The 27362-nt window shown below is 60.3% G+C and overlaps 1 protein-coding gene across 5 annotated transcripts in view; it reads right to left on the bottom strand.

The window, feature by feature from the left end:
* NOL4L (nucleolar protein 4 like) overlaps positions 1-27362 on the bottom strand; it is a 64091-nt gene that overhangs the window by 8251 nt on the left and 28478 nt on the right. For 2 of the 5 annotated variants that reach the window (XM_074843171.1, XM_074843172.1), the window contains exons 5-9: positions 13222-13363; positions 1547-1818; positions 721-906; positions 450-641; positions 242-364 (exon numbers count right to left, since the gene is read on the bottom strand). In XM_074843171.1, the coding sequence (XP_074699272.1) occupies positions 242-364; positions 450-641; positions 721-906; positions 1547-1818; positions 13222-13363 (915 nt within the window). Of the gene's footprint in view, positions 1-241; positions 365-449; positions 642-720; positions 907-1546; positions 1819-13221; positions 13364-16771; positions 16823-18924; positions 19044-19414; positions 19561-27362 lie in introns of those variants that run through there. The other 3 variants (XM_074843174.1, XM_074843175.1, XM_074843173.1) reach the window with 3 other exon arrangements.

Below are 27362 nucleotides of genomic sequence, written 5' to 3'. Positions count from 1 at the left end.
CCATCGAGGAGCCCAGCCGTGCTCCGCCTTGTCTCCCGCGGCTGCAGCGTGGCCAGCCCAAACCAGCATCCCCATCCCCCCCGGCCTGAGTCTCAGGACACACCACGGGGGCCTGTTCTGCAGCCCTCTGACTTGTAGGAAGACTTTTAAAAATGCTTCACCAAATTGCTCAGAACCGTCTATCCTCTTTCCCGCCCCGCCGCAGGACACCCCGTCCCTCGCCCGGCCGCGAGCGCCGTACCTGGGAGGTCTGGTAGATCTCCAGCCGCATCCTCTTGGCCGCTTTCCGCGTTTCGCTCTCGCAGGCGGCGGCCAGGATGTTCTCTGCCATGGCCGAGGTCAGGTGTGGCGGCGTGGGCCTGGTCTGCAGGGACAGAAGCAGAGAAGAGACTCTCAGGGGGGTCCCCAGGAGTGGTGGCGAGTGGCGGGGCAGCGGGGCGGCCGCTCACCATCTCCATCCCGTTCTTCTTCATGCGGCGGCAGGACTTGAGGTAGGTGCGGATGCGCTTGCGCGCCCGCTCCTGGAACTCGGGGAACTGCCGGCTGCAGGACTCGATGATGGCCTGGATCTTCTCCTTGGGCTGCTTGGAGATGGGAACCATCCGGTCCAGGTTCTCATCCACAAAAAGGCGTACGAACATCTGCAAAGGAGAAGAGAGATGGTGGGAATGCTGAGACGGGAGGTGGGTGGGCTCAGCCTCCCTGCGGAGCCCTCCTTACATTGAAGGCTTTTAGCCTCTCCGGGTCCATCCCCTCTGAGTCATTTATCTTATCGTTGTCTTCGTGGTCGTCGTGGTCATCATCATCCTCGTCGGCCGTGGGGGCCCTGCCGACGGTCAGGTCCTCAGGGCAGCCGCTGACCTCTGTCTTGATGGAGTCGTAGCTGCCGGAGCTGTATGGAGGGGACTGAGAGGAGACAGGGGTTACCACGAGCAGCCCTCGCCTGCCTGCCCCTGCCCAGGGTCATGAGGAAGGAGCCCTTTTTCCTCAGCTCCCTGCTTCTGGCCCCCGTCCTGATGCCCCCGTGCAACCCGGGGAGGTGAACCCGCTGCCGGGCTCCCCTGAGCTCCTGCCTGCTGGGGGCAAGGGGGAGATGTGGTGGCCTCAGGGAGCCTGTGACGGCCACAAGTGCAGGCAACATGGCTTCGGCCCGTGGGAGCCGTGGCTCCACCAGACCCTGCAGGAAACAGCCCCCAGACCCAGCGGAGTCGGGCTGCCCCGTGTACGGCGGTTGGGGATGAGGCGAGCTCTGGTGCAGGATACCCCCGGCTCTCCCAGACCACCCCTCCCTCTGCCCACCGCTGACTCGGTGCTTGGGCCAACCTCTGGCCAGCAGCCGCAGCCCCGAGGCCGGAGCGCAGCAGCTCGTCCGTCTGTCCCTCCCTACCAGGGAAAGGCTCCCGGCCCTGCTGCCCCTGCTCCAAGATTTCCTGGTGCAGGGACAGGAGCCGTGTCCCTTCCTGGCCTCGGCTGCTTCACATGGGGTTGCCCCCACTGTGCCGTGCCCTGTGCCTGGTACCGGCAGTGCCGTCAGCCTGGGCCGTACCTCTGCCGTGGTCTTCACAGCGTACTTGACCCTGCTGCGCAGCCCGTCGGCGCTGCAACTGTCCGACTGGTAGGAAGGGGTGACATGGGCAGGCGCCAGCTTGTCACAGAGGTTGATGGGCTGGTCGTCGGCGGAGGCGGTGAAGTCCATGGGGGCCGCGGTGCCATTGCCGTTCATCTCGGGGAAGGCGCTGTCGCCCTGCGTGCTGCTGGAGGTGGAGGGGTTCAGGGTGGAGGAGCCATTCCCGCTGCAGCTCTCTGACGAGGAGTCATCTGCAAGGAAGAAGGACGCGTGGTCACCCCCGTGGTGCCTGCCACTGTGCCAGCTGCCCCCCAGCCTGCCCGCGGCACCGCCGGCGGTTCTGCCGCTGCCGTGAGAGCCCCCGGGGCTGCTCTGGGCTCACCGGGCGGGTGAGGTGCCATAGGTGCCTCTGGGAGCCAGGCCGGCACAGCAGCACTGCGGGCCCCGGGACACGACCGCTGGCAGTACAGCCGCGGGTGCCCGCCGTGGCAGGGCCATTGTCACACAGCTCTGCTCCGGACGCCGCCGTGCCCCGCGCCCCGGACACCCGTCCCTCTGGGAGGGGACGGTCCCTGATGCCTCCGCCCCGGGCCACAGCGCCTGGGCTTGAATAAGAACTTTGGAATTTGGTCCTTTTCGGTCTCTGTTTGCATTGCAGGGAGGAGAAAGGGGCACTGCCTCTCCCCGCCGGGTCCCTCGCCTCCTGGCGAGGTCCTCCCAGCCCAGTTTGGGGCTGGGTGCGGTGGGAGGGGACGAGCTCCAGCGCCGGCGGCTCGGGGATGTGCCGAGTCCTGGGGCGTGGGGACGGCACACGAGGACAGGAGCACTTGGGCGGAAACACCCCGAGGTCGTGCCGCTGGGAAGCCGCAGTAGGAGCTGTGTCTGCAGCGGGCACGGCTCCGCAGCACGCTGCCGCGGCGAGGGCGCAGGGGCTGCAGGGATGTCCCTCCCGTCCCACTCAAAGCCCAGGTGACCTCTGACACCCGACGTGGACACTCCTTCTGCCCCGTTTCCACCCCATTTCCACCGTAGGTCCAGCCACGGCAGTGCCACGCACACCCGGCTCCAGCTCGGTCTCGGTTACATTCACACCCCCAGGTCCTGGCCCTGTCCCCCCACCCCGCTCCCACCACGCCGCCCTCCCAAGAACCGCCTGGCCGCGGCAGAGAGCCCGGCCCTGCCCGTGCCCAGCGCTGCCTGCGCCCAGCCCTGCCTGCCCCTGGCCGAAGAGCCCAGCCCCGGGGGCCAGGCATGACATTTTCAAACTGCTCAGCCCATTTCCCCTTCCCTCCCCCTCGCTGCAGTAAATCCTTTATTTCATTAGGTGCCTCCACGAGAGGGAAAGGGCGAAGCACGTGGGGAGCCGCTTCCTGAGCGAGCGTGCGCCGGGCGGCGAACAAAGAAGCTGCCGGCAGCGAGGAGCAGATGGCGGTCCCCGCGCTCGGCCCGCGCCGACGCAGGACAATGGGGTCGGGCTGCGGGGTGGCCCCGGCACCGTGCCGACGGCTCCCAGGTGCCAGGTCCAAAGGTGTGCGGGCGCAGGGTGGTGGGACGGTGCCTGGCTGCTGCCACGCACCCTCCTCCTCCTCCTCCTCTTGCCACCAGCACCCACGGGAAACTTTAATGAGAGGCTCAGCGAGCACTCCCGTGACCCCGCAGCAGCCCAGGACTTTGTATCCCTTAAAATAAACAGACTTGAGGACACTTGGGCATCCAGAGCGACCATGGGGCCAGCCAGGGCTGCCGCCACATGTCCCCAGCCACCCCGCCATGGGCGCCAGCACTCGCTGACCGGCCTCACGAAGCTGCTCCTGGCCCCGCAAGCCCCTAAATTACAAGGTCCCCACCCGAGCTCCCCACTCAGCAGAGCTTCCTCCCCCTCCTTTCCCTTGCGCTGATCCACTTATTTGTCTGAGCAATGACCAGAGCTGACCTAATCCCCGGGGTGGTGTTTATGTGCCGGGTGCTCCAGGACGGTGGCCCAGGACGGTGGCCGGTGTCACCCTCCAGCATGGGGCTGGCTCCAGGCAGAAGCCCTTGGGCCGGAGGAGTGCTGGGGAGAGCGGGGCTCCGGAGGGGGGGCTCGGCAGGCAGCACTGCCCTGGGGCACCCTCCGAGCTGCCCCCCAGGCCTGGCTCTGGTCTCCTGTCCCCACACCATGGCGTTGGGGCTCTGCAGCCTGGATGCAGCACTGCCATGATGCTGGGGGGCACTGCCGCCTCCTGCCCCCACACACCCCGTCCCAGGGAACCGGGGGCTGGTGCTCTCGGGTCCCCCACGGGTTTTGCTCTCCAGCACGGCTCCTCAGAGCTCGGTGCAGGCGCAGGAGTGACGCTGGCTCGGCCGCGGCCCTGGGCAGGTGGCTGGGGCATGGAGGGAGGCCTCGGGATGGCGGCAGTCCCTCCCTCCCCCTGCTCTGCTCTCCGCGCCAGGCGAGACGGGGCTCCCAGAGGGAGGCTCCAGCCTCATCCAGCGATGCCTCTCGGAAGGATTAAGGAGAATTATTCCCGTGCGCGGAGGCACGAGCCGCACGCCAGGCCCCACCGTCAGCCCGGGCACAGTCGCAGCAACAGTGGCGTGCTGCAGGGCCAGTGGGCACCCGGGCCACAGGCCAACAGCAGGAACTTTCCTGCTGGCAACTTGGGTGGCAAGCGGTCCCCGGCACAGCTGCCTGCACAGAGCAGGGGCTGGGGGCCCTCCACGCCATGAAACCCCCACCAGGCAAAGGGCAGCACGAGAGGCGTCACCTGGGAGAAGACTCTGCAGGTGCCCTGAGCATCCCAACCTGCCTCGGACATCCCCAACATGCCCTGGACACCCCTAATCTGCCCCAAACATCCCCAACCTGCCCTGGGCACCTTCCAACCTGCTCTGAGCATCCCCAACCTCCCCTGAGCACCCCCACTCCACCCTGGGCACCCCACTCTGCCCTCGCCCATCCACCTCCAGCCTCCCTGCGGCCCCCAGCTCCGTGCCCAGCTCCGTGCCCAGTCCCTGCAGCTCCCATCCCCACCAGCAGTGCCAGTCCCACACCCGCTGCTCACACCGGGCAGGATCCCGGGGGTGAGGTCTGGACCCTCCCCATGCGACTTCTCAATGTCTTGGGTTTTCTTTTGTGTTGCACAAAACGCACCAAGCAGCTGCAAATTAGGTTTCTACCTGACTCTGCTGCAATTATGAACCTTGGGTTTGCTACAGCCAAAACCTACTGAAAACAAAGAGGAAGATGCCCCCAGGAACCTGTCCAGGTGGCATAAGAAAATGAAATGGGAATCTAACGTAAGGGACCAGCACCTACTAAAAGAACAATTTAGTTTACACCAAGGATGAACGTAAGTAAATAACGAGGTCTGTAAACCCACTAGCTACAGATAATTTTCTTATTTTTACAGGTTATGCTCTCCCAGAAGCTCTGCATATAAAGTGGTGGATTAATCTCAGTCTTGTGAGCAGAGAAACAGCCACAAATTCAGGTCGCCGAGGTCCTTGGGTCTGAACGGGAATGGCCTCAGCCAGCTTAAAAACGCAGGTGGGCTCGGGAGGGAGCGCCGCGAGGTCCTGGTGGGCACGGAGGGGCCGTGCCGGTGCCAGGGACGGGGACAGGGATGGTGCCACCCCTCAGGCAGCTTCCCTGGGGCATCTCCAACCCCGAGCTGTGGCTGGGGCACCCCGCAGCCAAGCAGGACCTGGGCAAGAGGGAGCAGGAGCCCTCCTGTGGGTGCCGGGACCAGGTTTAGGCTCCTACTCTGCCAACGGCAGGGCCGTGTTGGCTGCACTCCCAGAGAATCACCGTTTTGGTAAAACCCCCCCCAAACTTCTGAGCTCGGAGAGGTTTTCTGCAGGCTCCCAGAACACGTGTAAGGAGCAGGGCTCCGGCAGCAGCAGGCGAGCAAGGCCAGGCTGTGCAGCCATGAATATATTCATTATCAACCAGCACGAGCCTGGTGAGCTCCCTGCCCGCGGCTGGAGCTTGGCTGCACAAGGAGCCCCTCTAATGAGGATAATTGGGAGCCCCCCTGCTCCACCCCCGCGCCCTAATTGAAGCAGATGGAACTGTAAAAACAATGTCACTTCTAACCGGTTTGATCTTTCGGTTGGAAAACGGAATATTTCATTCTCCGGTTTAATCCCCTTGAGTCGGGGCTCCATGGGCTGGGGGTGGAGGAGACCCCGGTGCTGCACGGGGGACGCTGAGCTCAGCAGAGGCTGCCCAGCCCCGAGGCCCCCGGAGCGCTGCCCTCCTCGGCCCCGCTGCGGGGGCCAGGCTGCGGCCGGGCGAGTGACAAGCCTGGCAAGGAGGCCACGGGGAAACCACCTCGTGCCTCTGCCGCGGCCTCGGCATCTCCCCCGCGGTGCCCAGCCTGGGAGAGCGAGAGGCAAAATGGCTTCTTGGGCTGCGGGGCTGGGGGAGGAGGGGATCAGTCACTTATTAAATGAATTAATCAGGGCTCAGCGTTTTCATTTTGAAGAGGCTGCTGGATTATCCTTGATTTCTGTGGTGCTGGATTTGCGGAGATCAGGAGGGGAAGGGGTGATTTCCAACACCTGCTCCCTGGGAGCTTTTACGGCGGGGAAGTGGTTGGGTTTAACGTCTCTGTCGGCGAAGGCCACCGCACCGCTCTCCAAAGGCAGAGTTAAAGATGAATGGGGCAAATTGTTCCTCCTCCTGTCACATCTCCAGAGCGGAGACAAAACCTCTTTTGACTCAGAAAACAATGAGCTTATGTAAGAGCCAGCGGCCCACGGAAACCTCACCGCAGCCCCGCACCGCACAGCAGGCCGGGGGCTGCCCGGCCCTGCCCTCGCCCCGCTGCAGCAGGCCCCCTGGCCAGTACCGGCACGGCGTTCCCTCGGCCTGTGCCCACCCGCCTCCGTGGCCCTGGGCACTGCGGCCACCACCACGTCCCACCAGTGGCCCTCGGTCCCCCGTGGACCGCCACGGAGCCGGCAGCCGCAGCCCTGCCTGCTCGGGCTGCCCACGGCGGGGTGATGGCAGAGGCTGCTGCTGCCACCCAGGACTCCCCATCGCTGCCGGGAGGGCACTGCCCGGCCTCCCCCCCGCCGGGGCACCAGCGCAGGCTGCAGCCGGGTGCCCAGCCTGGGAGCGGCTGCCAGGAGGGCGCGGAGCATCCCACCGCCGCCCGATGGAACAGCGGCCAGCAAGATGAAAAGTGCCATAAATTATTCACTCACAAAAGAGAAGAGAAGGGGGAAGAAGGGGAGGAGGAAAGCCTGCGAGGAAGGGATACTTAATACAAATTAGAGAGACCGAGTGGGAACAGGGGCCCCGCGGGGGGCCAGGGCTGGGCGGCAGTGACGCGTTCATTAGACGCAAGTGACCGGCGCCCCGGGGGTCCCGCACCCATGACCGGGCAGTGAGCGGCAGGAGAGGCCCCGGCCCTGCACCACTCACAGGGCCGGAGCACGAAGCCTGTTTTCTCCAGGTCCTGCCCGGCTGATTGCCTCCGAGATGCCTGAGAAAGAGAAAAGAAATGTCACTGGGGGCCGCAGAGTGGTGGGGCTGGCCAGTGTCCAGTTAAGGAGCTCTATTTCCTGCCTTCCTTCGTTAATGCAAACCTTGTTATGACCCAGACAAAGTGTCCACCCTCCATGCTCCCTCCCCAGGTCCCTGCCTTCGACCAGAGCCCTTGACGAGCCAGACATCTGGCACGGCTGGACACAATGCGCGTCCGCGGGCAAGCTCGGCCGGACAAGGCAGCGCTGTGCAGCCGGCTCCCCCTCCCTCGCCATGAAAGGTGCCCCCCGGTGCCGTCTCCCCCCGGCTCCGCTGCCCAGCCCGAGGAAGCAGCTCCCTCCGGCACTGGGACCTCACCACCACGGACATTTTCCCACGCGCCGAGGCTCGGAAAGCAGCCTTGCCACCAACACGCTCTGTCGCTCGGTTTTCCCTTCTCCTCCTTACCCTCATCCCTCCCCGTGCTGCTTCTCCAGCCACCTGGCAGCTCCAGGGAGGCTTGAGCCAGGAGCCAGCCCTGGCCCACGGCAGGGAAGGAGGAGGTGGCACAGCCCAAGCCTCTCCTTGTGCCACAGCCACCCGGATCCTGCCACAGGGAGGGGACACGCCGCAGCCCCGTGCCGCCGGGCACTGCCTCTCCCCACGCCAAACAAACGGGTTTGGTGGCTTCGGGCAGGATTCGTGCCGAGCTGGTGCTGAGCTGGTGCCTCCAGCACAGACCTGCCACCGGAGAGACCCTGCTGCCCACCCCAGTCCCTCGGGCAGGACAGAACAGGGACCATCCCCTCGCCACTGGGCTCTGCACCCCTCCCAGGAGTTCACCCTGCGGTCCCCGCTCACCCTTCAGCTAGGGGGGCTCAATGTGGGGGGGAGGTGGGGGCACAGACAGCCCCCCGCCACCCCAAAACTCTGCTCTGTGCACCAGCAGGATGAACCCACCGACTCGGCAGCACCCACACCAGCCCCAAGGGAGCCCCGAGCCGAGTTCAGGGCAAAGCCACCGCGGCATCTGGGCCGCACTTTGCAGCCGTGCAGCCGTGCAGGACAGCGCTTCAAAAGACATCGAAAGGCGGGTGTTTACGGGTGTTTAGGGGGTTTATCACAGTGAGGAGCAGACGGGCTCCTGGAAGAGGTGACGGGGAACGGAGCCACCAGCCCAGACTGCTCAGGCAGGGCAGGGACGCGCTTGCTGACTTTTGCCGCAGGGACAGCCCAGTGTGGGGACACCCGGGGGACACAGGAAATAGATGCCTAAGAAAAGGAAGATAAGGTCACATCGAGCTGCTGCAAGGCCTGGATGCTGGTCCCAGTCTTGCTTAAAGCTCTGAGCTACGACTTCTGGGAGGGTGAAATCCAACACTGGTGCAAAAAGTCCTGACAACAAGATTTTGCAGCCTGGGAAAAGCCAGGGGCTCGGGGCTCGCAGACCTCCTCAGGTGGCCACGTCTGCTGGGCCTTCCCCGGAGCTGGTAAAGGGGTGTTTGTGTTCACTTGGAGCAGGGACGGGCCAGCGAGGAAGCCCTGGTGGCAGAGAGGAACGTGCCATCGCCCCCCGGCCGGCCACCAGCCATCGGGGAGGTGCTGGTGTGGAACGGGGCATCACGTACCCTGGGGATGGAGCCCGGCCTGAGGCTGGTGGGGGGTCCTGCGGGCAGGAGGGGGGCTCGCTGGGCAGGCACAGGCCTGGCTTCTGGTCTGCGCTTGCCAGGAGGGCTGCCCTCCTCCCCAGCCAGCGCTCTGTGAGGTGGGGACATTGGGGAACCCTGTGACATGTGGCACATCGTGGGCATCTTGGCAAATAACGGTGACTGACCCAGAGCTGTGGGATGCGTGTGCTGTACCAGGAGAGAGACTGCCGTGCTGGGGACGGCACGGCGCCAGGGCAGGGCATCCCCAGGAGTGACGTGCCCCACCTGCTCCTGAAATAACTGCCTGCACGGCCTCGAGGTCCCTCCCTGGAGCCCTCCTGAGGGATGTCCCCAACACCCAGGAGCCTTCCCAGCCAGCCAACCCCAGGGATGCCCCCAGGAGCGTGTGCCTTCCCAGCTAAGCAGGTTAAGAAAGTCCTTTCGCCAAGGTCTGGATTAGCCACTGCTGCTCCAGGCAGAACGGGCTCAGCGGGGACACTGCCAGTCAAGTGAGGACGGCACGCAGGGACCGCAGCTGGAAGGGGACCTGTCCCAGCACAGTGCCACAAAGCAACCCCCAGGCCCCCCACGCTGGGAAAGCAGATCTTACACCCCGGAGCTTTCCCTGCTCTTCAGAAAGATCGGGCAGGATGGGCTGAGGAGCAGCAACCCCCACCCGTGGGCTGCTCCTGGGCGATGGAGTGGGATGTCTGGCCAGGGACGAGGCAAGATGCATCCTATTAGCGGGCAAGATGGAGGCGTCTTCTACAACAGTTGAAGCGTTTTGACACATCACATACACGGGGGTTCAGGGGTCTGCCTCCTACTTTCTTTTCAAGGGCACTGCACAAGCCAGCGGGTCACAGCACCCCCGCGGTGGGATATCCTGCTCGGCCCCCTGCACCATGCCAAACGGGAGGTTCCATAACACTGCACTCGCCTCGGGGTGCAGGTGGGCTCTGAAGGTGGACAGACTCTGAAGATGGACAGACTCCGAAGATGGACAGACTCCGAAGATGGACAGACTCCAGCTCAGACTGCTGCAGCAAGACAGGGCCAGGTGCCAGGACCTGCGCTCGGCTGGGAGCGGACATGGGACACCTTCAGGGACAGTGACGGGCACAGGGGACAGCGAGACGACGCAGCATTCAGGGTCACTTTGCTCCGAACCGCGCTGGCTCCCACAGACGTGTCCCTCCAGGATGTCCTGCACAATAGCTCCGCTTCAGCAGCAAAGAGTTTGTGTTGATCTTGCTGTCGCTTTGGGTAGCCGCCGGCTTCCTGCGGGCACGTACGCTGTGAGCAACATCCGACGGGGAAGGGATGTTGCAGGGAGCTTCAGGTTTTCCGTGCCGAGGCCCGCAGGATGAGTAACAAAGGAAAATGGAAGGAGCGAGCGTGTGCGCGTCGGCGTCGCTGCTCAGAGCTGGCCGGTGCGTCCCGTGTCCCGCCTGCACCCGCCAACCCAGCGGGAACCCCGGCTCTGCGGCCGATGCTCTCCCGACGGTGCCTTCTCTGTCCCTCACCCGACAAAGTCCTTCGGTCCCGTTTGTTCTCCCTGCTGCTCCAAGGGCTGACACTGCCTGCAGCCTGGCTATACTGCGCCAAGGCTTCCGGGCACAGAGACAAAAGAAGGTGTTGCCTTTCGTTCTAGCTGCTTTTTAGGTCTCTGAAAATCCAGCAGATACCTGCGTATCAAAGCATGGGACAACGGTTCCTGGCTCCCCGGCTCTCCGGGTTTCATATCGCTCTGCTCCTACGCCACAGGAGAGAAGCTGCTCCTCCCAGGCCTCCGACAGACCTGGAGTTGGTGTTTCAGTACTTTAAACAAGACTTTTCTTAACAAGCGTGTCAGACGATACTGCTCTCCTACTAGGCAACTCTTCATTAAAACTTTATACTTTAGGAAGCCTTTCACAGGAGACACACTCCAAGCATCCCGCCCGTTGGACAGCAGCAGGTGGGAGCAATTTAGTAACTCAACAGGATTTGCAGAGGGAGGAGAGTACCAAGTCCTGAACAAGCTCCTGGCCGAAGGAGGCAGCGTGTGACCAGACCCCTCCGCGGTGCCGGGACGCTCGGAGCTGAGCCCGGACTGGCCGCAGCGGAGGCGCGGGGCTGCATCTCCCACAGCTGGTGGAAGAAGGCCGGGGCTCTGCAGGGCCCTGCGGGGCTCTGCGGGGCACGGTGGATGTGGATAACTAGCCCATCTTGGCATGGAGTACTTGGAGCAGAGCCCTTGGGCTGCCCCGGCGTGGGCACCCTGCGCAGGGCACCTTGGCCCGCTGGGCTCCGAGGAGCACGCAGTTCACACGGGCTGGTTACTCACAGTTAGATGATTTCCTTAGGAAAGTCTTGCTTGTGCCCAGCCTTAGCAAGCCAGCGTGAACCCGGTAAAACACGTTTGCTTCCAAAAAAAAGAGCTTTCAAGGGTCAAGAGAAGAGGGAACTGAAGGGCGCTCGACGCTTTGATTCACCCGCATTCCCTTCCCCGCACCAGTGATCCACCTTTCCTCCTGCGACGTGCTCCCTCCCTGCTCCGAGCTCCGCTCCTCCAACTGCCCGCGGCCCTCCTGGGTCGCCTGTGTCCCTCCATCGTCCTTCTTCCCTCTCAGCCTCATGCTTCAGTCCTGCGTGGGAGCCTTGGTTTGGCAGAGGGACTGACACCAGCCCTTCCACCCCGGCGGCATTAGCCTCTATTTCAGAGCTCCAACACAGGGCATGGACATTCACCGCAGTGACAAAACCTCTTTTCAGTCCCATGAAATGCCCCCTGAAGTACAACTGCCTGATGGAAATCCCAACCCCTGGCTGCTTCTCGATGGGTCTCGTTAGTAACTTGATTACCCCTCGACTCCATCACTTCTGACCTGCCCAAGCCTACCTGGTTTAGCCTTCTGCCGACCCCGGGGACAGCCTGCGACCTTTCCCTCACAAAAGGGAAGGGACTATTTGTGCTTTACTGCTCCCCACCGAACCTTACAAAGAAATTAAAGGAGCCGAGAAGGGCCCCGAAGAGGACACCTGCTTCTGAAGAAAAATCGGACGCATTTCCTAAGAGGGCAGAGAGAGAGAGAGAGGATTTAGCTTTAGTGAGAACATCTTGATTTGCCTAAATACGTGAGTCCCTTATTAAATTACTGTCCTGTTGAACGATAGTGTTCAGCAAAGGGATCAAAACCGTGTCACTCTAGATTGTAAATGAGACTTGGGAATTCAGTGGTGAGGGATAAGCCACAAGCCTGAAGTGTCCCGACAGGAGAGTGACAAAGTTCCAGGGGTACGGAGAGACCCGGCCAGGCGACAGGTACGAGGCAGCGTTCGCTCGGGGCGGAGGTTGCAGCCGGGTCCCGAAGCACCGAACACCTCTGATGTGAGCAGCTCTGTCACCCCCGAAACACCCCTCTCCTCCTGCCACCGGCACAGCCCTGCTGCACCGGCCCCATACGAGAAGTGTCGCTGCCCATCCCGCCGGCCGGGGACGTGGGGCAGTGCAGGTGGGTTTCACATCCTCACCGAGGCTGCCTGACTGCGGGGCTGGTGCTGGTTAGTTAAAACCCACAGTTTCTCAAAACGGCAGATTTGCAATAGAAACTGAAGTGCCACAACGCACTGGACTGAAGAGAGCAGTGCCCTTGCTGTCCCTGCCACTGGCCACACAAGCAGCTCAAAGCCACCCCAGGGAGACCTGCCGGCACAAAAGCCCTTTCTTTCCCCTGGGGTGGTTTTCCAGCCCCCTTTCTTAAAGCAGCACCGACCCAGCCTGGGTTGTCCCGCAACTCCTGCGTTCCCTTCCCACTCTCGCAGCAGCAGCCGGGCTGCGGACAACGAGGGATTCAACCTCTTGAGCAAAAGCCGGTAACAGTCCAACCACCGAAATCTTCCAAGCACCACAGAGATGAACTCTGACCTGAACTTGCACTTCTAGCATTTATTTACTTGCTCTTTTATTTTAAACTACCATGTTTCACAGAAGTAACACACCACCTCTCTTCACCAAACACTTCCTCCTACCCAGCCCGTGTGTGCCACCTTCCAACCGCCTGCCCTGAGCGAGGGGACACCCACGTCCACCCTGCGCTCCCGTCACTGTTGGCTACTGCAGATATCACACTTCTCTTGCCCAGGGGATCCAAGTCACCGTCTAAGGTGCAGCCTTCCAAGCACAGAAAGCTGCGACCTGTATCGCGAAGCCTTGGCACCCTTCCTGTGGCGGGGCAGCCCGCGGTTCAGGGCTCTCCTTGTCACACCCAGGGAACTACAACCTGATGCCTTAGGAGAGGGTTTGGTCACCTCTTTCTGGAGGAGCTGGGAGCCAGGTCCCCACACAAGGACCATCTGCTCCGAGCTGGAGAGGGCCCTGGCTGAGCAAAGACCCAGAGGCTAAATGGGAAGGCCTGGGAGTCGGCACTGCTTCGAAGCCTGTGCTGACATGAAATCCATCCTACAGGTGGGACACCTGATCAGAAGGGACTGGTTAATGTTTAATAAGCCACAAAAACATCCTGTGGCAGAGGCGCAGAGCAGTTCCCGCCCGCTGGGGCACTCACCGTCCTCGTGGCCGTGCAGGTTCTGTGGGCTGCGCATGCTCTCGTCCTGGCTGGGGCTCAGGCTGGAGTTCAGGTGCTGGTCAGCTGAGATCCATGTGGAGTCGTTCATATCAAAGTCCTCGCTGCTCACCGACGTCTCATCCTGGAGGCAAGCAGGAAAGGGTTAACTCGCTGAGCTATTTTCTTCCCTCTTTTCTCTGGCTTTAACATCTCCTCACCAAACTCCTTCCTAAAACCAATTCGGTGGGCAGCTCCTGCCCCCAGGAAGGTTCGCGGCCCCTCGCTGCTCGCCAAGGCCAGGCGGGCGGCCCTTCCCTCGGCCGGGCGCTGCTTCCTGCCTGAAGACGTGCCTGAGCAATGGCACTGTCTCTAATTGAGGACAATTAGAAAGAGCTCGCATCCTGTAGGAGCGGATGGCTGAGCCCTGGAGTTTTACCCTTTAATCTCCATCCACCCAGCGTGCTTCTGGTGAGGCAGCGGCGTGCGGGAGCTGAGGACAGGTACAACTCCATTGAAGCAGCTCTGTAAAATGCCTCGGACTTTTTTTAGATCAAATCATCTGCTGCCCTGGGAATCACCAGAGGTCTGGGAGCGGCCGGGAGAGGCTGGTGGGGCCAATCTGGAGAGCAGCACTGATCCCCAGAGACCTGCTCGGCCCGATGCTGCAGAGGAGGCTCCTGGAGCCCCGAGGGATGGCTCCTGAGCCCTCTCCAAGGGATATTGCCGGGATATTCCCTCCTACCCTGATCCAAAATGACCACACACACCTTGAGCAGGGGCGAGGTCCCCGGCGAGGCAAGGACACCCCAGCCCGGGGAGCCTGGCCAGCCGCCTGCTCCCCGGCAGCATAGATGACATTCCTCTCTCCCACTCCTGCAGCTGAAAGGACATTTTCTCTCTCCCTCTCTCTCCCTTCTCGCTAACCTTTGCAGTACTTCGAGACACAGCCCTTGGATCGCTTCCAGCGCCGGAAAGGTCAGCCACAGGATTTCAAAACCATCATCATAAAGGCAGCACTGAGATCCTGAATGAGAGGAGGGGCTGCGGGACCTCCCCGGGCTGAACTCCCTGAACACGCAGCTCGGGAGGAAGCAGATACGTGTTCCCGTACGAGCACGGTCCTGCTGGTGATCCCTTTATCTGCCTTCCTCTCCCCGCTCCCCTCGCAAAGCGAGGGGCAGAGACCGCATCCAGAGCCCTGGGGTGCAGGGGAACACCGAAAATGTTTCCAGAACCGCTTTCAACCGCGCTTGCCTTTGATTGAAACATTTCAAAGGCTTGTAAACTCTCTGCTCTTTTTTTTTTTTTTTTTTTTCCTCCCCCTGGTCCTGAGATAAAATACAATCCCCGCTCCCTTTCCGTGTAAGAAGCAATTGGCAAGCGCCCCTCCAACCTACGCCTGCGCTTCATAAAAACTGCCCTGTCTGGCCGCCGCTGGCTGACAGTTTTTATTGTGAACAAACAAATGTCTTTCAAGACAGGTTTGTGCTTTTCCTCCCTGCTCCTCGTCCCTGTAGACACATCTGCTGGCGCGGGGCTCTGCCCGCCCCCAGCCCGCTCCCTCCATGTGCCTCCCGGGGAGTTTCCTGGAATTTACAGCTTGTGAAACCCTGCACGCACCAACGGACAGACGGACAGACGGGGCTCAGCAGCCCCATGCATGCCTGCCAACAGAGCGGGGACCCCCCGACCCCCCTGCCCTGCCAGCCAGGTGCCCCCCGTGCAGCCCCCCCGTGCCCAGGTTGAGCAGAGCAGGCGAGGCGGGAGACAGGAGGGAGGCAGGGGGGAGGCACGGCGTCCCCCAGCTCGGCACAGCACCGCTGCCGCGCCAGCCGCGAAGCAATCCTGCCTCTCCAGAAACTCCATCTTGTACGTACAGGAACAGAACTGCAAAGGTCTCCCTGTTGCAAACTATAAATAGTCTCTTTATTGTAAGCATTTGCAGGGAGGCAGCCACCCTAATATCTGGCCTTCTTCACCAGGCTTACTCAAGATTACTGTCAGAGCTTAAGACACAAATGCAAATGCCAAGGTCCTTGCTGCCCACAGCCTCTCACCTGTGCAGTGAGGAGGAGGAGGAGCCCTGGGAGCAACCCAGGATGTTTTCGGAAAGCGCCTGGCGCAGGCACAGCGCCCGCGGGGCTCGGCTGCGGACACCCAGCCCCAACACCCCAAGCGCAGCCCGGGAGGCACCGCGCGCTCCGGGCAGCCACGCGCGGTGGAGAAGCGGGGACAGGAAGGGTGCCCCAGCGCACGTGCTACATAAAGCGCTTTATAAATGTGTGCAATGCTCTCGAGGTGCAATAACATTCACCTATTATTAGAAATACTCCACGTATCAAACCAGAAACCGATAAGCTATAAATGACTCAAGTCAAACAAGGTGTCGCACGTTCACCAGTCCAGCATCCAGCAGGAAGAGCAGGACCCTGCGAGGCAGCCCCAGCCCCGCCGTCACCCGCTGCTTTCCAGCCCGAGTTTTCTGCCTTCCAGCACTAACACCCTTGGCCAAAACACCAAGTGGACCAACTTCCCAGCGGTGCACAGCTCCACAGCACAGCCCACCCCACGGGAACGCGAAGCCAACCGCGCAGGCAGCGTCAGGTGAACCCTTCCCAGCCGACACCGGCAGCGGGAACTGCCGAGAGAGCTCTGCCCCCGCCGCGGTGCCCGGGAGCTCCTCGCACCTTTGTGCCTCTTCCCTAAAGCAAGAGAAAGGCCCTGGCCTCGAGGGCGGCTCTGGCACTCTCCACTGCCCCTCAGCTGCGTCCCTCGCTGGGACACCAAGGCCACCAGCAAGCTCCCTCCTCCTCGGGACACCCCTGCGAGGCTGAGGGCTGAGCGTTGTGACCTCCTCGTGCTGCCTGTAGGTGCCAGTGGCAACGCTGGCGCTGGCCCCCTCACGCCAGGGACAATCCCAGGGACAAGAGGCCCCGGCAGCAGCGCCCGGAGCACCAGCTGCCCAGCCACGGCCCGGGAGCGGCCCCGTTTCAGCTGGCTGGAGTGGAGGGACAGCAGCACAGCACAAACCCCGGCGCCAAAACACGGGACACCACAGCGGGATCAAAGTTTCTGGCTGGGTGGGCAGCTCTGAATTTCTCCTGGATGCCGATAACCTGGCTGAAGGTTGAGCCTCGAGGCAGGCTCAGCGTCCAGCCAAACAAGGAAGCGTTTCTCAACAGCAGCAACAGCTACGACTCGGAGCAATACGGTAAATCTAATCTACCCTTCCACCCTCTTTTGGCTTGCAAGTCAGGCAGCTCATTCTTTTTCCTCTCTGGGTTCTCAGGAGAATTCTCTCTGCTAATTTCTTCTTTCCTGTAAACAAACTTCAAATGAAACTTTCATTAGAAAACAGAACGCAATCCATTACCAGCGCCTGTCTCAGGACCAGCTGCCTTTTCCCCAGTTCCACGCCACCCGTGGCACCGATGGAAGTGACAGTGGCTGCCCCAAGCAGCCAGCCCAGAGCTGAACCCCGAACCCCAGCCCCGCCACTGCCGCCCTCCTCCTTCCTGCCTTTCCCGGCTCTCCGGAGACATCTCCTCACCCCGCAGTAAAGTCCCATCGCTTTGTTTCCAACGTTCAAGGGATTGAGCGATCAAGGGTCAGGCGACGTGCGTGCAGCTCCTCTTCTGCAAGGGGAAGTCGGATCCTGCTGGTGCATTCACAGGCCACACCCAAACATCGGAGCTGGGCTCCTGGCACCGCGCAGGGTTTGGAAAACAACATCCTTGCTCCTCTCCTTATCTACAGTCCGACATTCACAGCTGCTGGGCAGAGACTCACAGCCAATGTTTTCTAGGCGGCAAAGGCAGACACTCACACGTGCAGGACTCACACTCGGCATTTCTGTCCCACTTTCCATTCACCGATCTTCGAGCACTGCGCGTGCACGCGTCCGCTGAGCCTCTCAACTTCCCTCGAGTTAGAAAAGTATTCTTCCTATTATAGAGCTGGAAACCCCGGGCACTGACAGCTGCCCCGGCTGGTCCAAGAACACAGCGAGTCGCTGGCAGATGCAGGAACACAACTGAGACCTCCGGACTGCGAGACTTGAACTGCTAGACGGTGTTTCTTCACCGGCGGCTCTCCTTCCTGGAGAACAACCTCCCATAGCGCTGCGGGCTGGAGCGGGGCAGGGGGGAAGCTACTCTTATAACCGTATCTCGTAAATATATGCAAGGCTATCAGTAACCTGCTTATTTTACAGCCAGGCTCGGTTTCTCGGGGACTGCCTTGCAAGTCTCTCTCCAGTCATTTACATGCTGTGCCTCACGCTTAATATTCCAGGCTCCCAGTCTCAGGACGGTTTATTTTCTCTCTTTGAGTCCTTTTATTTTAAAACGTGTCCTTTCACGCCACAGCACACTGTCCCGATGGGATTTCCTTCCGCGGAGCAGGAACCGAGGCTGTGTGCCGTGCAACCTCCCCAGCGCACAGCCCCGCTCAGCTTCCCACCAGAAGCAGCCGTGTTTTTAGAGTCAACAAAAGGCAACGCGTGACTGCCAGCCCCCGGAGCTGCTCCAGTGCCGTGCCAGCCCCCACCTGCCCGGCACAGGCAGCCCCAGACCCCCCAAACCCGGCCGGGGCGCAGCACCTCCCAGGGACGCGCTCTCCGGAAGGCAGCCTCAGCTCCGACTCAGCCACTGTTTAAACCCGGCCCTCTGAGCATGCCAAGAAGGTATTGAACCAGATTTGACCCTAACTTAACCAGTTCAGCGCAGAGAAAGGCTTCCTAATGGCAGATAAAACACTCCGGGTCAAAGATTGATACTGCAGGCACCAACACGGTGGTGGTCACCGCTCCAGAGAGCCCCAGCAGCGTGGAAGCAGAGGGGTGTAGGCTGGCGGTGGTGGCAGCGAGCTGTGACTGCGCTGCCTACTCGTGTGTGCAATTCACACACCAAACAGAACATCCCCAGCGCTCTTTGTCAGGCCACTTACGGCCTTATTTACTGCAATTTCTGCCCATTTCTACGGGACGCGGCAAAAACGATTCGCTAGTTCCCAAAAACCGCCCAAGAGAGTTCATTTAAAAGGCAAAGGGCAAATGGAAGAGGAAAGGAGGCTCATCGCCTCCTGCCCCCCTCTCCCTCCCCTGAGAGCTCCTCTTCTGGGGACCCCCCCGGATCGGTCCCACCACCCCGAAGCCGAGGGATGCTGCGCCGGGGGTGGCCCCGCAGCCCCGCGCTCCTGCTGTTCGGCGGGGAGGTGCTGAACGCGGGGGATACACGCACCCCCCTCGTGTCCCCCACCCCACCCCGGTGCCCCGCATCCGCCTCCCCAGCACCTGAACTTGCTCCCCCAGCCGGGCAGGGATTTGCTTTTCCACGCCAGGCGGGGACGGTGCCTTGATACCCCTAAACCGCGCGGTGTGAACGGGCACTTTGCCACCGGGAAGCGGGGTCGCGGGGGGGGGGGGAGGGGGATGTCGGGGGGGACCCCGACTTTGGAGAAGGGAGCCGAGCGGAGCAGCCTGCAGCCGGGGGGTCCCCCCCGCCCCCGTCGGGACCCGGCGTCTCCCCCGGTGGGACGCGGTTCCCACGCCGTGTCTCCCCGCAGCAGCGAGGGACCGGGAACCGGGCGAGCGTTCCCCGTCCCGCCCCCCGGTAAATAAATACACCCGCGATGGAGCCCGTGCGTGGAGCCGGGGCTGGCGCACGGGGCTCAGCGTGGATTGACACGTAAGTAGGGCTTTACCTCCAGGGAGGCGGCTATTTCCAGCGCAATCCCCGCCCGGGGCCGGGGCCGGGGCCGCGGCGATGGCGGCGGGGCCGGTGCCCGGGAATTGATGGGGCCGGAGCGCTCCCGCCGCCGCCGCCTCCTCCCACTTTCTTCTGCGCTTTTGTGCTCTTCCGGGGAAGGGGGAGCCGCGCCGGGCGGGGGGGGAAGGACGCGCCAACCTGCCCCCCCCCCCCAACACCCCCCCACACCCCCCCCAGCCACCGGCCAACCGGGCGGGCACCCCGCAACTTCCCGGGGAAACGGGGCGGCGCGGCCGCTCCCCCCGGAGTTGGGGCAGGGCCCCGCCCCGCCTCCCCCCCCCCCTTCCCCGCAGCACCGCGACCGCGTGGAGCCCCCACGCCCCGCGCATCCCCCCCAAACACCCACCACCCCCCCACACACACACACACCCCCCACCCCCCTCCGGGGCTGGGGCCCCCCACGGTGGAGGGGGGGGGGCACCTACCTGGAGCGGGGCCTGGGGCCTCCCGGCCTGCGCCAGCCCGGCGGCGCGGCGGGGAGCGGGGCGGAGGGACGGAGGGACGGAGGGACGGCGGGGGGGGGCCCGGGCTGGCGGCGCTCCGGAGAGGCTGACAACCAGCTGCTGCCCGGGGAGAGGGGCCGGCGCTGCGGAGCGCGTCACTCCCGGCTCCCGGGGGGGGGGGGGGGGGGGGGGAAGGCGGAGGGGGGCGAGCGGGGCCCGGCCGCGGGCGGAGGGGGCGGAGGGAAGGGGGAGCGGGGCCGCCGGGGAAAGGGGGGGGGGGGGGGGGGCGGGAGCACCGGGCGGGGGGCGCGGGGAGCCGCGCCTGGAAGAGCACATTGTGGAGGGGCCGGGGAGGGCCCTTCCTCCGGGAGGAAGAGACAATGTCCAGGGCCGGGAGCCTGCTGGAGAGCCGCGGGAATGCACGGCCGGCGGCACGGCTCGGCACGGCACGGCCCGGGGGGCTGCAACCCGCCCGGGCATCCTCCGCTCGGCACGGCCCGGGGGGGTGCAACCCATCCGGGAACCCCCGTCTCGGCACGGCCCGGGGGGGCTGCAACCCATCCGGGGACCCCCGGCTGGGCACGGCTCGGCACAGCACGGGGTGGGGGGGGCTGCAGCCTGCCCGGGGACCCCCGGCTCGGCCCGGCCTGGGGACCCCCCCCCAGCCCGCCCGGGGACCCCCATCTCAGCCCCGGGAGCTCCGGGTCCCCAGCAGCGAGCCCCGGGGAGTGGGGTGGGCGCCCCGCAGCCCCCATCGCCGCGCTGGGGGGGTGCAGCGGTGCCCAGGCCCGGCGCTGCCTCCTCTGCTGAATCCTTTTGTTTCAGATGATTCTCCCTGTGGCGCCCTGGGAGCAGGAGCGGACCCCGCGCTGCCAGCAGCAGCATCACTCGACGCCGCAGCCTCCGCCCGAGCCTCGGACCCCGGCCGGTGTCAAATCGGCGGCTCTTGGAGGCAGCTCCTTACCTGGGGGCTGCCCCCCGAGCTCGGCCGTGCCCCCCACACAGCCCTGCGCTGGGCACGGTGCCGCCAGGCCGCGGGGAGGGACGGGGACGCTGCGCCCCGGCTCCGGGCGGGCAGCGCGTCGTGTCCCCGCGTCCCCCAAGGCCGGTGCCCGCGCCCAGGCAGGGCCCCGCGGGCGGCGGGTCAGTGACCTCCCGCCCGGGGTGGGGATCACCAGGGACGGGCACCAGCATCTCGGCGTCCCCCTCCCCGGCCCAGCTCTCGCCGTTTAATGGTTATGAAGGAAATTTTCACAAAATCAACCGAGTGGAACGGATTCAGCGGCGGAGCCTGCGGTAGGCCGGTGCCAGAGCCGAGGATGGGAACTGCCACATTCGTGTTTATGGCTTGTTAGTGCGGATGTCCAATTATGATGTTTTCTACTCCAGCCTTAACCACTTCCCTGCCAGGGAAAGCGCGCAGGGGAGGAGGGGCAGCTCGGGAAGATCCCCGGCTGGAGGTGAAAACGGGTATCGCTCGGTACCACATTTCCATCTCCTCCGGGCTCATCTGTGGAGTCAGAGGCTGAGGGGCGAGAGCGGAGCCCCGGGGGCCTCCCGTGCTCCCACAGGAAGCGGCCGACCAGGAGGGCAGCGGGCTGCGAGCCCCCCGCCGCCAGGCCTGCTCTGCACTCACTTCCAGCTCAATGGCTGCTGCTCCTCCCTGAAGCTAAAATAAAATCCTGACCATTTAAGGTGAACAGGAGACTTGCCGTGGACCTCAGTGGAGCGGGCTCTTAACCCCTTCCCACGGCTGGGCTTTGTCTGCTCCTCGCGCTCCCTTCGGCTTCGAGCTCGTCCGGCTTAAAGCCACTGAGGAGAGCGCATCCCCCCGGGCATGAGGCGGGGACACGAACCGGCACAGTGCGAGTCTGAAGCCCAGTCCCTGTTCTGCGCTGCCTCACCATGTGGACGCTCTTATTTTATACTAAGTGCCTTTGTGTGGGTTAGGTTAATCCACTTTGGAAATGGATTAACCTGAATTTCACATTGGCAAACTTAAGTGTTGCACAGCCGCGTCCACACAGGGCGTGAGGGAGGAACGGCAGTGCAGCCATAGCTGCTGGGCTGGAGCTTCTCCCCGAGCAGGGGAGGGGTCCTGACCCCAGGGGGGGTCACCACTGTTACAAGTGGGGTCACGAGCCCAACAGAAATGCAATTGTTTGTGCCAGCGCTTGGGGTCACGGGGCTGGCAGAAGTGGGGCTCACCGGCGGAAGAGGGGCTGCCTCCAGAAAGAGCCGGGGAAGCTTTGGGAAACGGCACGCCAAGCTCCTTTCTAGGGGGTAATTTTCGGATTCAAATTATCTAGGGGGAAGTAACTGGAAATTAGAGAATTGGTAATAATAATTTATCAAGTTGTCAGGAACAGGGGTAAGTGCCTTAGGAGATTACATGTTAAAAAACCCCACACCATAATAAACCAGTAATACTGTTATATTATTATTATCATATATATATAATACCCATCAAATATATTATTTATAAGCTGCTTCCTTGCCTCTCTCCTCGCAACATGTTCATTACTTCTGGTCCCTACAAAGCCCTTCACACGGACACGGATCTGCCCGTGCAGCAAACCTGGGCTCCCCGTCAGGCTGTGCTGGCCCGGACGGGTGCCGTCGGGTGCCGCTGGTCCCGAGAAGAGCCGTGCCCGGGCTGTAACGGCCCCACGGCGCGCAGCCCGCCCGCGTACCAGGCGGTGACACGTCCAAGGGCATCGCTAACAACGCCCTGACCTCATCTGTCGTAATTTCCTAAGGCAAGGCTCCGCAAGAATACCAGAGCTGCTGTCAAACTCAGGAATAAACTACATTTAAGGCACTGTAGGAGCTTAATTGAATAGTTGTGTTGTCGAGCAGTGTGGGCACGGTGATCTAGTGGCGAGAGCAGGGGACTGCAGGATCCGGCCATCATGCCGGGGGAGCCACTGACTCATGGGCGACCTTGTGCGAGTCACTTGATGTTCTTGTGCCTCTGAAAAGTAGGTTAAATAACAAATAGGACCTCCTGCATTGGGTCCTCCGTGACCATCAAACCCTGCTGGGTAATAAGCATTAAAATGCGAATCTCTCGGGGGCAAGGCCAGGAAGGGAAGGGGGGCGGGAGGGGCGGCGCTGCGCAAGAGCTGCGGAAGGAGGGCCCCAGCACATGGCACGAGGGGTATCCGCAGCTTTTATCAACAACGGATTGCAACTTATCTGCCATCCAGAGCAGAGTCAGGGAAAAGAGGAGAGTAAAGATTTGGGAAACTTTATTATAGACCAGATTTGTTGTGGGCTGAGGGCTCTATTCCCACTGCATCTTGGTCGCTCCTTCTGTAAAAGCAGCAGTTGTGAGAATCTGGCATACGCATGAATAAAAGGGATTTTTTTTCCCCAGGAGCCAAGACCAAGAGATGGAAAGGAAATAGAGCTCTCGGGGCACACCAGTCACTGCCAAGTAAAGGAGCAGGAAAGGAGGTGTTTCTGCGGCGGGAATTTGCCTTCCTCTGGAGTACAGGGAATGGGTGTTCGAAGGGACGGGTCATCACGCTCAAATATCCCCTGACACTGCTGGCCAAAGCCTGAGCCCACGGCACCAGCAGGAACGTCCGCGTTGCGTTACACACTGAGGATGACCCTCACGGCTTCTCTCTCGGCCACCCAAATCAGAATGGGGTCACCTTAAGCAGAACCACCACTAAACCCATTTTTGGCCATTCTCAAGCCATGCCGTGTGTTTCAGAATCCATCTTGGTCAGTAAAACTGACTCCTCAGAGATACACCCCCCCGTTTGGCGCACACGAGGCTCACGACGTGGGTCTGAGGAGTCTGTGCAAGCAGGCAAGGTGCGAGCCTGCCCGCGCAGGTTTAACAGCAGCAGAAACAAAAGCAAGTACACGATTCAAGGTTAAAAAGCTGAACCACACAGCTTCATCTTCTATAATAACGGAAATCATTAATAATAGTTCGCGCTCTCAAAGTAGTTGCCATCCAAGCTCTTGAAGAGCTTTATTAGTGAGTGAGACCTCAGAAGTCTCTCTAAGGTATTATCCCCTTTTTAAAGGGAGAAGGCAATTAAGAAACGGCCATTTGTGTGACTTGATCAAAGTCAACCCACAGCACGTCAGCACTCGAGCTTGGGAGATGATGCAGAGAACCTCACCGGGAGAAGCTTGCCACAGTCCGGGATAAATTTAACTGGATCCATGAGACTATTGCACGGATGTTAAACATGTTCACCAACGTGCGGTACAGGTCTTTGCATTTTCCCCCAGGAACGTTTCCTGGGGCCACTTTACCCGACCTGGACCCAAACTTTGTTTCGAGTCCTACTGGGAACAGCTGCCTCTGACACTGGTCACTGCACAGGGAACGGGCAGCATCTCTCCTCACCAAGTACGGGAGCTACTTGGAAGAGATGATGAATTAAAGAAGGATAATGTGGTTTCTGGCCCCACTCAGTTCCCAGAAACAGGCTAAAGCAGCTCGGCTTCAGGAGGCTGCTCAGACCGCACCGCTGGAGAGTGTACCAGGGGTAGGTGTGTGTGGTGGAGGGCCCAGCTCCCCCGAGAGGGAGACAAACCTCTAAACATCCCCCAGCCACTCTCCAGGACCTTGGTGGAGCTGCACAACATCACGGGGAAGGGAACAGAGAGTGGGAAAGGGACCAGCTTCCCTCCACCACTGCACAGCTGCTGGTGAGGAAAATGGACCACTCGCACGCAGCAGCTAAATACACCCGAGCAGTTCAGGACGGATTGTGCCCAGCACCACTGGAATCGGGCAATGCCACTTCATTTAAACTAACACCTCCTTTCGTACAGAAAATAACATGATTTTCACCCAAACTGCGAAGAGTCAGGGCCTTGGCATCACACCTCATTTGAAGACGAAAGCTGCAGTGGCGGGATTTATCCCAGCCAGCCCAAGTTGGGGTCTCAAATTGTTTGTTTGCGCTGAGCGTGGCGCTGGACACAGCTCACCCGCAACGCAGCTACAGCGGGAAAAATACTGAAAGATCCACGCAATGGGAAATAAAAGCTCTTAAGTTTTTGCTAGCTGGGAACGTCAGGGTTAATGCCAATGACAAAAATGCGTTGACCTTTGCTGAAAGCAAACCATTCACACGAGTTTGAAACCAAGCTAAATGGTTTGATCATCTGACCTCCCGCATCTCGTGAGCCATTAAGGCCAAGGATGAGTTTTGCTAAACTATCTTTGCCAGTAAGGAACGCTGTTATGACGGCCGGACCTGCCTCCCCGGCTCTGGCCTGGCCAAAGTCTCTCTCATTTAGCACAGAATTTCAGTTTACCAGGCAAAGCTCGCTCCCGCCAGCAGAAGCTGCAGCTCCACCGGACGGCTTTGCTGCCGGAGCCACAAGCAAGCCTCGACGGCCCAGATGAGACCTGCATCGCTAACGGCCACGGTCACGGCGCCTCACTCCATACAGCCAGTATTCCCTTTTCCTCTGTGTGTGAGGGTGCATTTAGGGAACCTCTCTAGTGCTCCAAAATGTCTTAAAAATTAACATCAGGCAGCAAAGATCCTCCCAAGCCAAGGAAGGGCCTCTTGAATGAGAGTTATCTCATCAAGTTGATTTAGAGCTATTTATTCCTGGAGATCTTTAACACCCTCTTTAATGGACTGGGAAGTACCTTATCATCCTCATGTGATGCAAACGCATCATCCCACTTCCTTCCAAGTACTGACTGCATGCTTCTGCCCTCTCTGCACGTCTATGAACACACAGAGTGTTTCTTTGGGATCCCTTCCCTAAGCACTCGAACAGATAAATCCAGGTCCCGGATCTCACACAGCAGCTGCCAGCTCTGCCAGATTTGGTTCTCATCTCGGAACTAAGTGAAATGAGATGTCTGCAATTCTCACGAGTGAACTCTCAAGACTGAAAATGAAAATCTAGCGTGCCCTCTTCTGCAGCCGCTCGCTCCCCTCCCTGGCTCCCCTGTGCCAGTTCTGCACCCCCAGGACTCGCCTGGAGATGGATCTGAAGCAGAAGAAGCAAGCGAGCTGCCAGGGGAAGATGCATCTTAGCTGTTCTGGTAATAGCGGAGCCTTCTGAGACACTGAAGTGAGCAAACACAATTACGTGTGGACCGGGGAGAAGGCAGAGTGGAAGGAGGAGGACTTAACGTTGCAAACCAGCCTCTGGTCACGAGGCTCCGTGAGCTCCCAAATCCTGCAGAGGAGGCTCAATCCTCACCGGCATTAGAGGAACCCTGTGCACCCGTGGGATTTGAACCCCCGCATCCCCCCTCCAGGATTACCCCGCTGTTTGGGTGAAAGCAGTGCTCGAAATCACGTTTTGAAAACCACTTCACATCCACACACTGTCACACATTCCAGGTTTACAGGGAAATTACTGGAGGGATGGAGTGTGTGATGGTGCAGGACAAGTCTCTGTCCCTCTCAAACACAAGTCAGCGTAGCAAAGCCATAGCAACAAGAAAAGCACTCATGTTATTTCCCATCCAAGAGCAGCTCCTGCCATTCACTGATTGCATGACCTTCTGTCAGCAGTCATTTGAAGCAACCTTTGAAAATGTTTCTGTATCATTTGAACCTGGTTACTCGGCCCTGGACCGTGTCTGCCAAGGTAGCAGCAACATCTCCAGAGCAAGAGAGTGAGCCTGGCATTTCAGTGCTGGGATTTGTGCTTTTAAAATCTTCATATTCCGCCAGCCACCAGTGGAAATCATGCTCAGCAGTGTGGCATGAAAAATAAATCCAAGGCTGAGTTTGAATAAGACAGAAAAGATTGTCTGGAAAATGACTGCAATAAACTCAAAATAACTAATCGTTTAAAAATGCTAATATTTAGCATCTGAAAATGAGGTGGAAGGATCATTATAGATAAATATCAAGTATCTTCTTTTCATTCCTTTCTGCTGCTAGATTGGGAAGGTCAGAAGTTCAGAGATGCTTTAATGCCTCAGTAGATACCCTGAAACGTGGCTAATTTGGCGCTCTGTGGAAAGGGTAAGGGGCCTGATTTTTCTCAGACATGTGAGAATTGGCATAAAATGGGAGTGAAGGGAGACTCACGCCCCTGAAGCTCCTGCATGTTCTAGCGCACCCAATTTAAGCAACATGGGTCACAGTTGTTTTCCGTCATGCCAGAATAAATGTACTGACTCCAAGAAATATATTGAAATATATGCTGCAGGAACTCTTCATTTTGTGAGCAACCATGTAAAGAGCTCCTCTCCTGACTGTTTTTTGTCCCTAAGCAGAGATAAAATGCTTCCTCTAAGGTTCTTCTGGCTGTGCTTCCTTCTGGAGACACTGTTGCCCTAATACTGACGTGCTCAGCAGCACTAATACATTACAGTTACATGCACTTTTTTTTTCCTGAATAATGAAGTTAAAAGGCCACTTTGGCATAAATTCATTCATTGTTACCCCAAGTGTAGCAAGTTCCTCCTGGTGCTGCTGCACACAAATAATTGCTTTTGGCAAAAGCCAAGTCAAACACAAGCCCGTTGCTTAATTTATCTCTATTACCCCCATCAAACGTTAGTGAGTGCGGGGCAGTAAGGGGGCTCGGCAGCAAAGCTGAGCTCGAGAGGAACCAATATCGTTTTGTAAACGGTGTCACGTAAAACCCACGCAGTTTATATGTGTAGTGCAAACTTTAAAAGCAGGTTGTATTTTCTTCCCATTTTGCATTTGTAGCAAAGTCAGAATTATTTCTATCATCTTTAGAGGACTTTTGCAGTTTGTACACACCTGGGACCCCAAGAGCTGCAAGTCCCTAAGCCCAAAGCTCCCTCCCTGGGCGGAGGGAGAGCAGCAGCCCGTGTTTCACAGCCCACGCTCCACAAAGACTGCCAGGACCCTCCAGGAAAAAAGGGTGGTACTGTCCTGGTCCCAGTGCAAAGTAGGAAGAAGGAAAAAAATAGAAGGGGAAAGCTTGGTGGTGGGAAGTA

The sequence above is a fragment of the Strix aluco genome, chromosome 17 (assembly GCF_031877795.1).
Source record: "Strix aluco isolate bStrAlu1 chromosome 17, bStrAlu1.hap1, whole genome shotgun sequence".
Taxonomy (NCBI): domain Eukaryota; kingdom Metazoa; phylum Chordata; class Aves; order Strigiformes; family Strigidae; genus Strix; species Strix aluco.
Note: the sequence above shows the minus strand (reverse complement) of the source record. Positions and strands in the feature narration are given on the sequence as shown.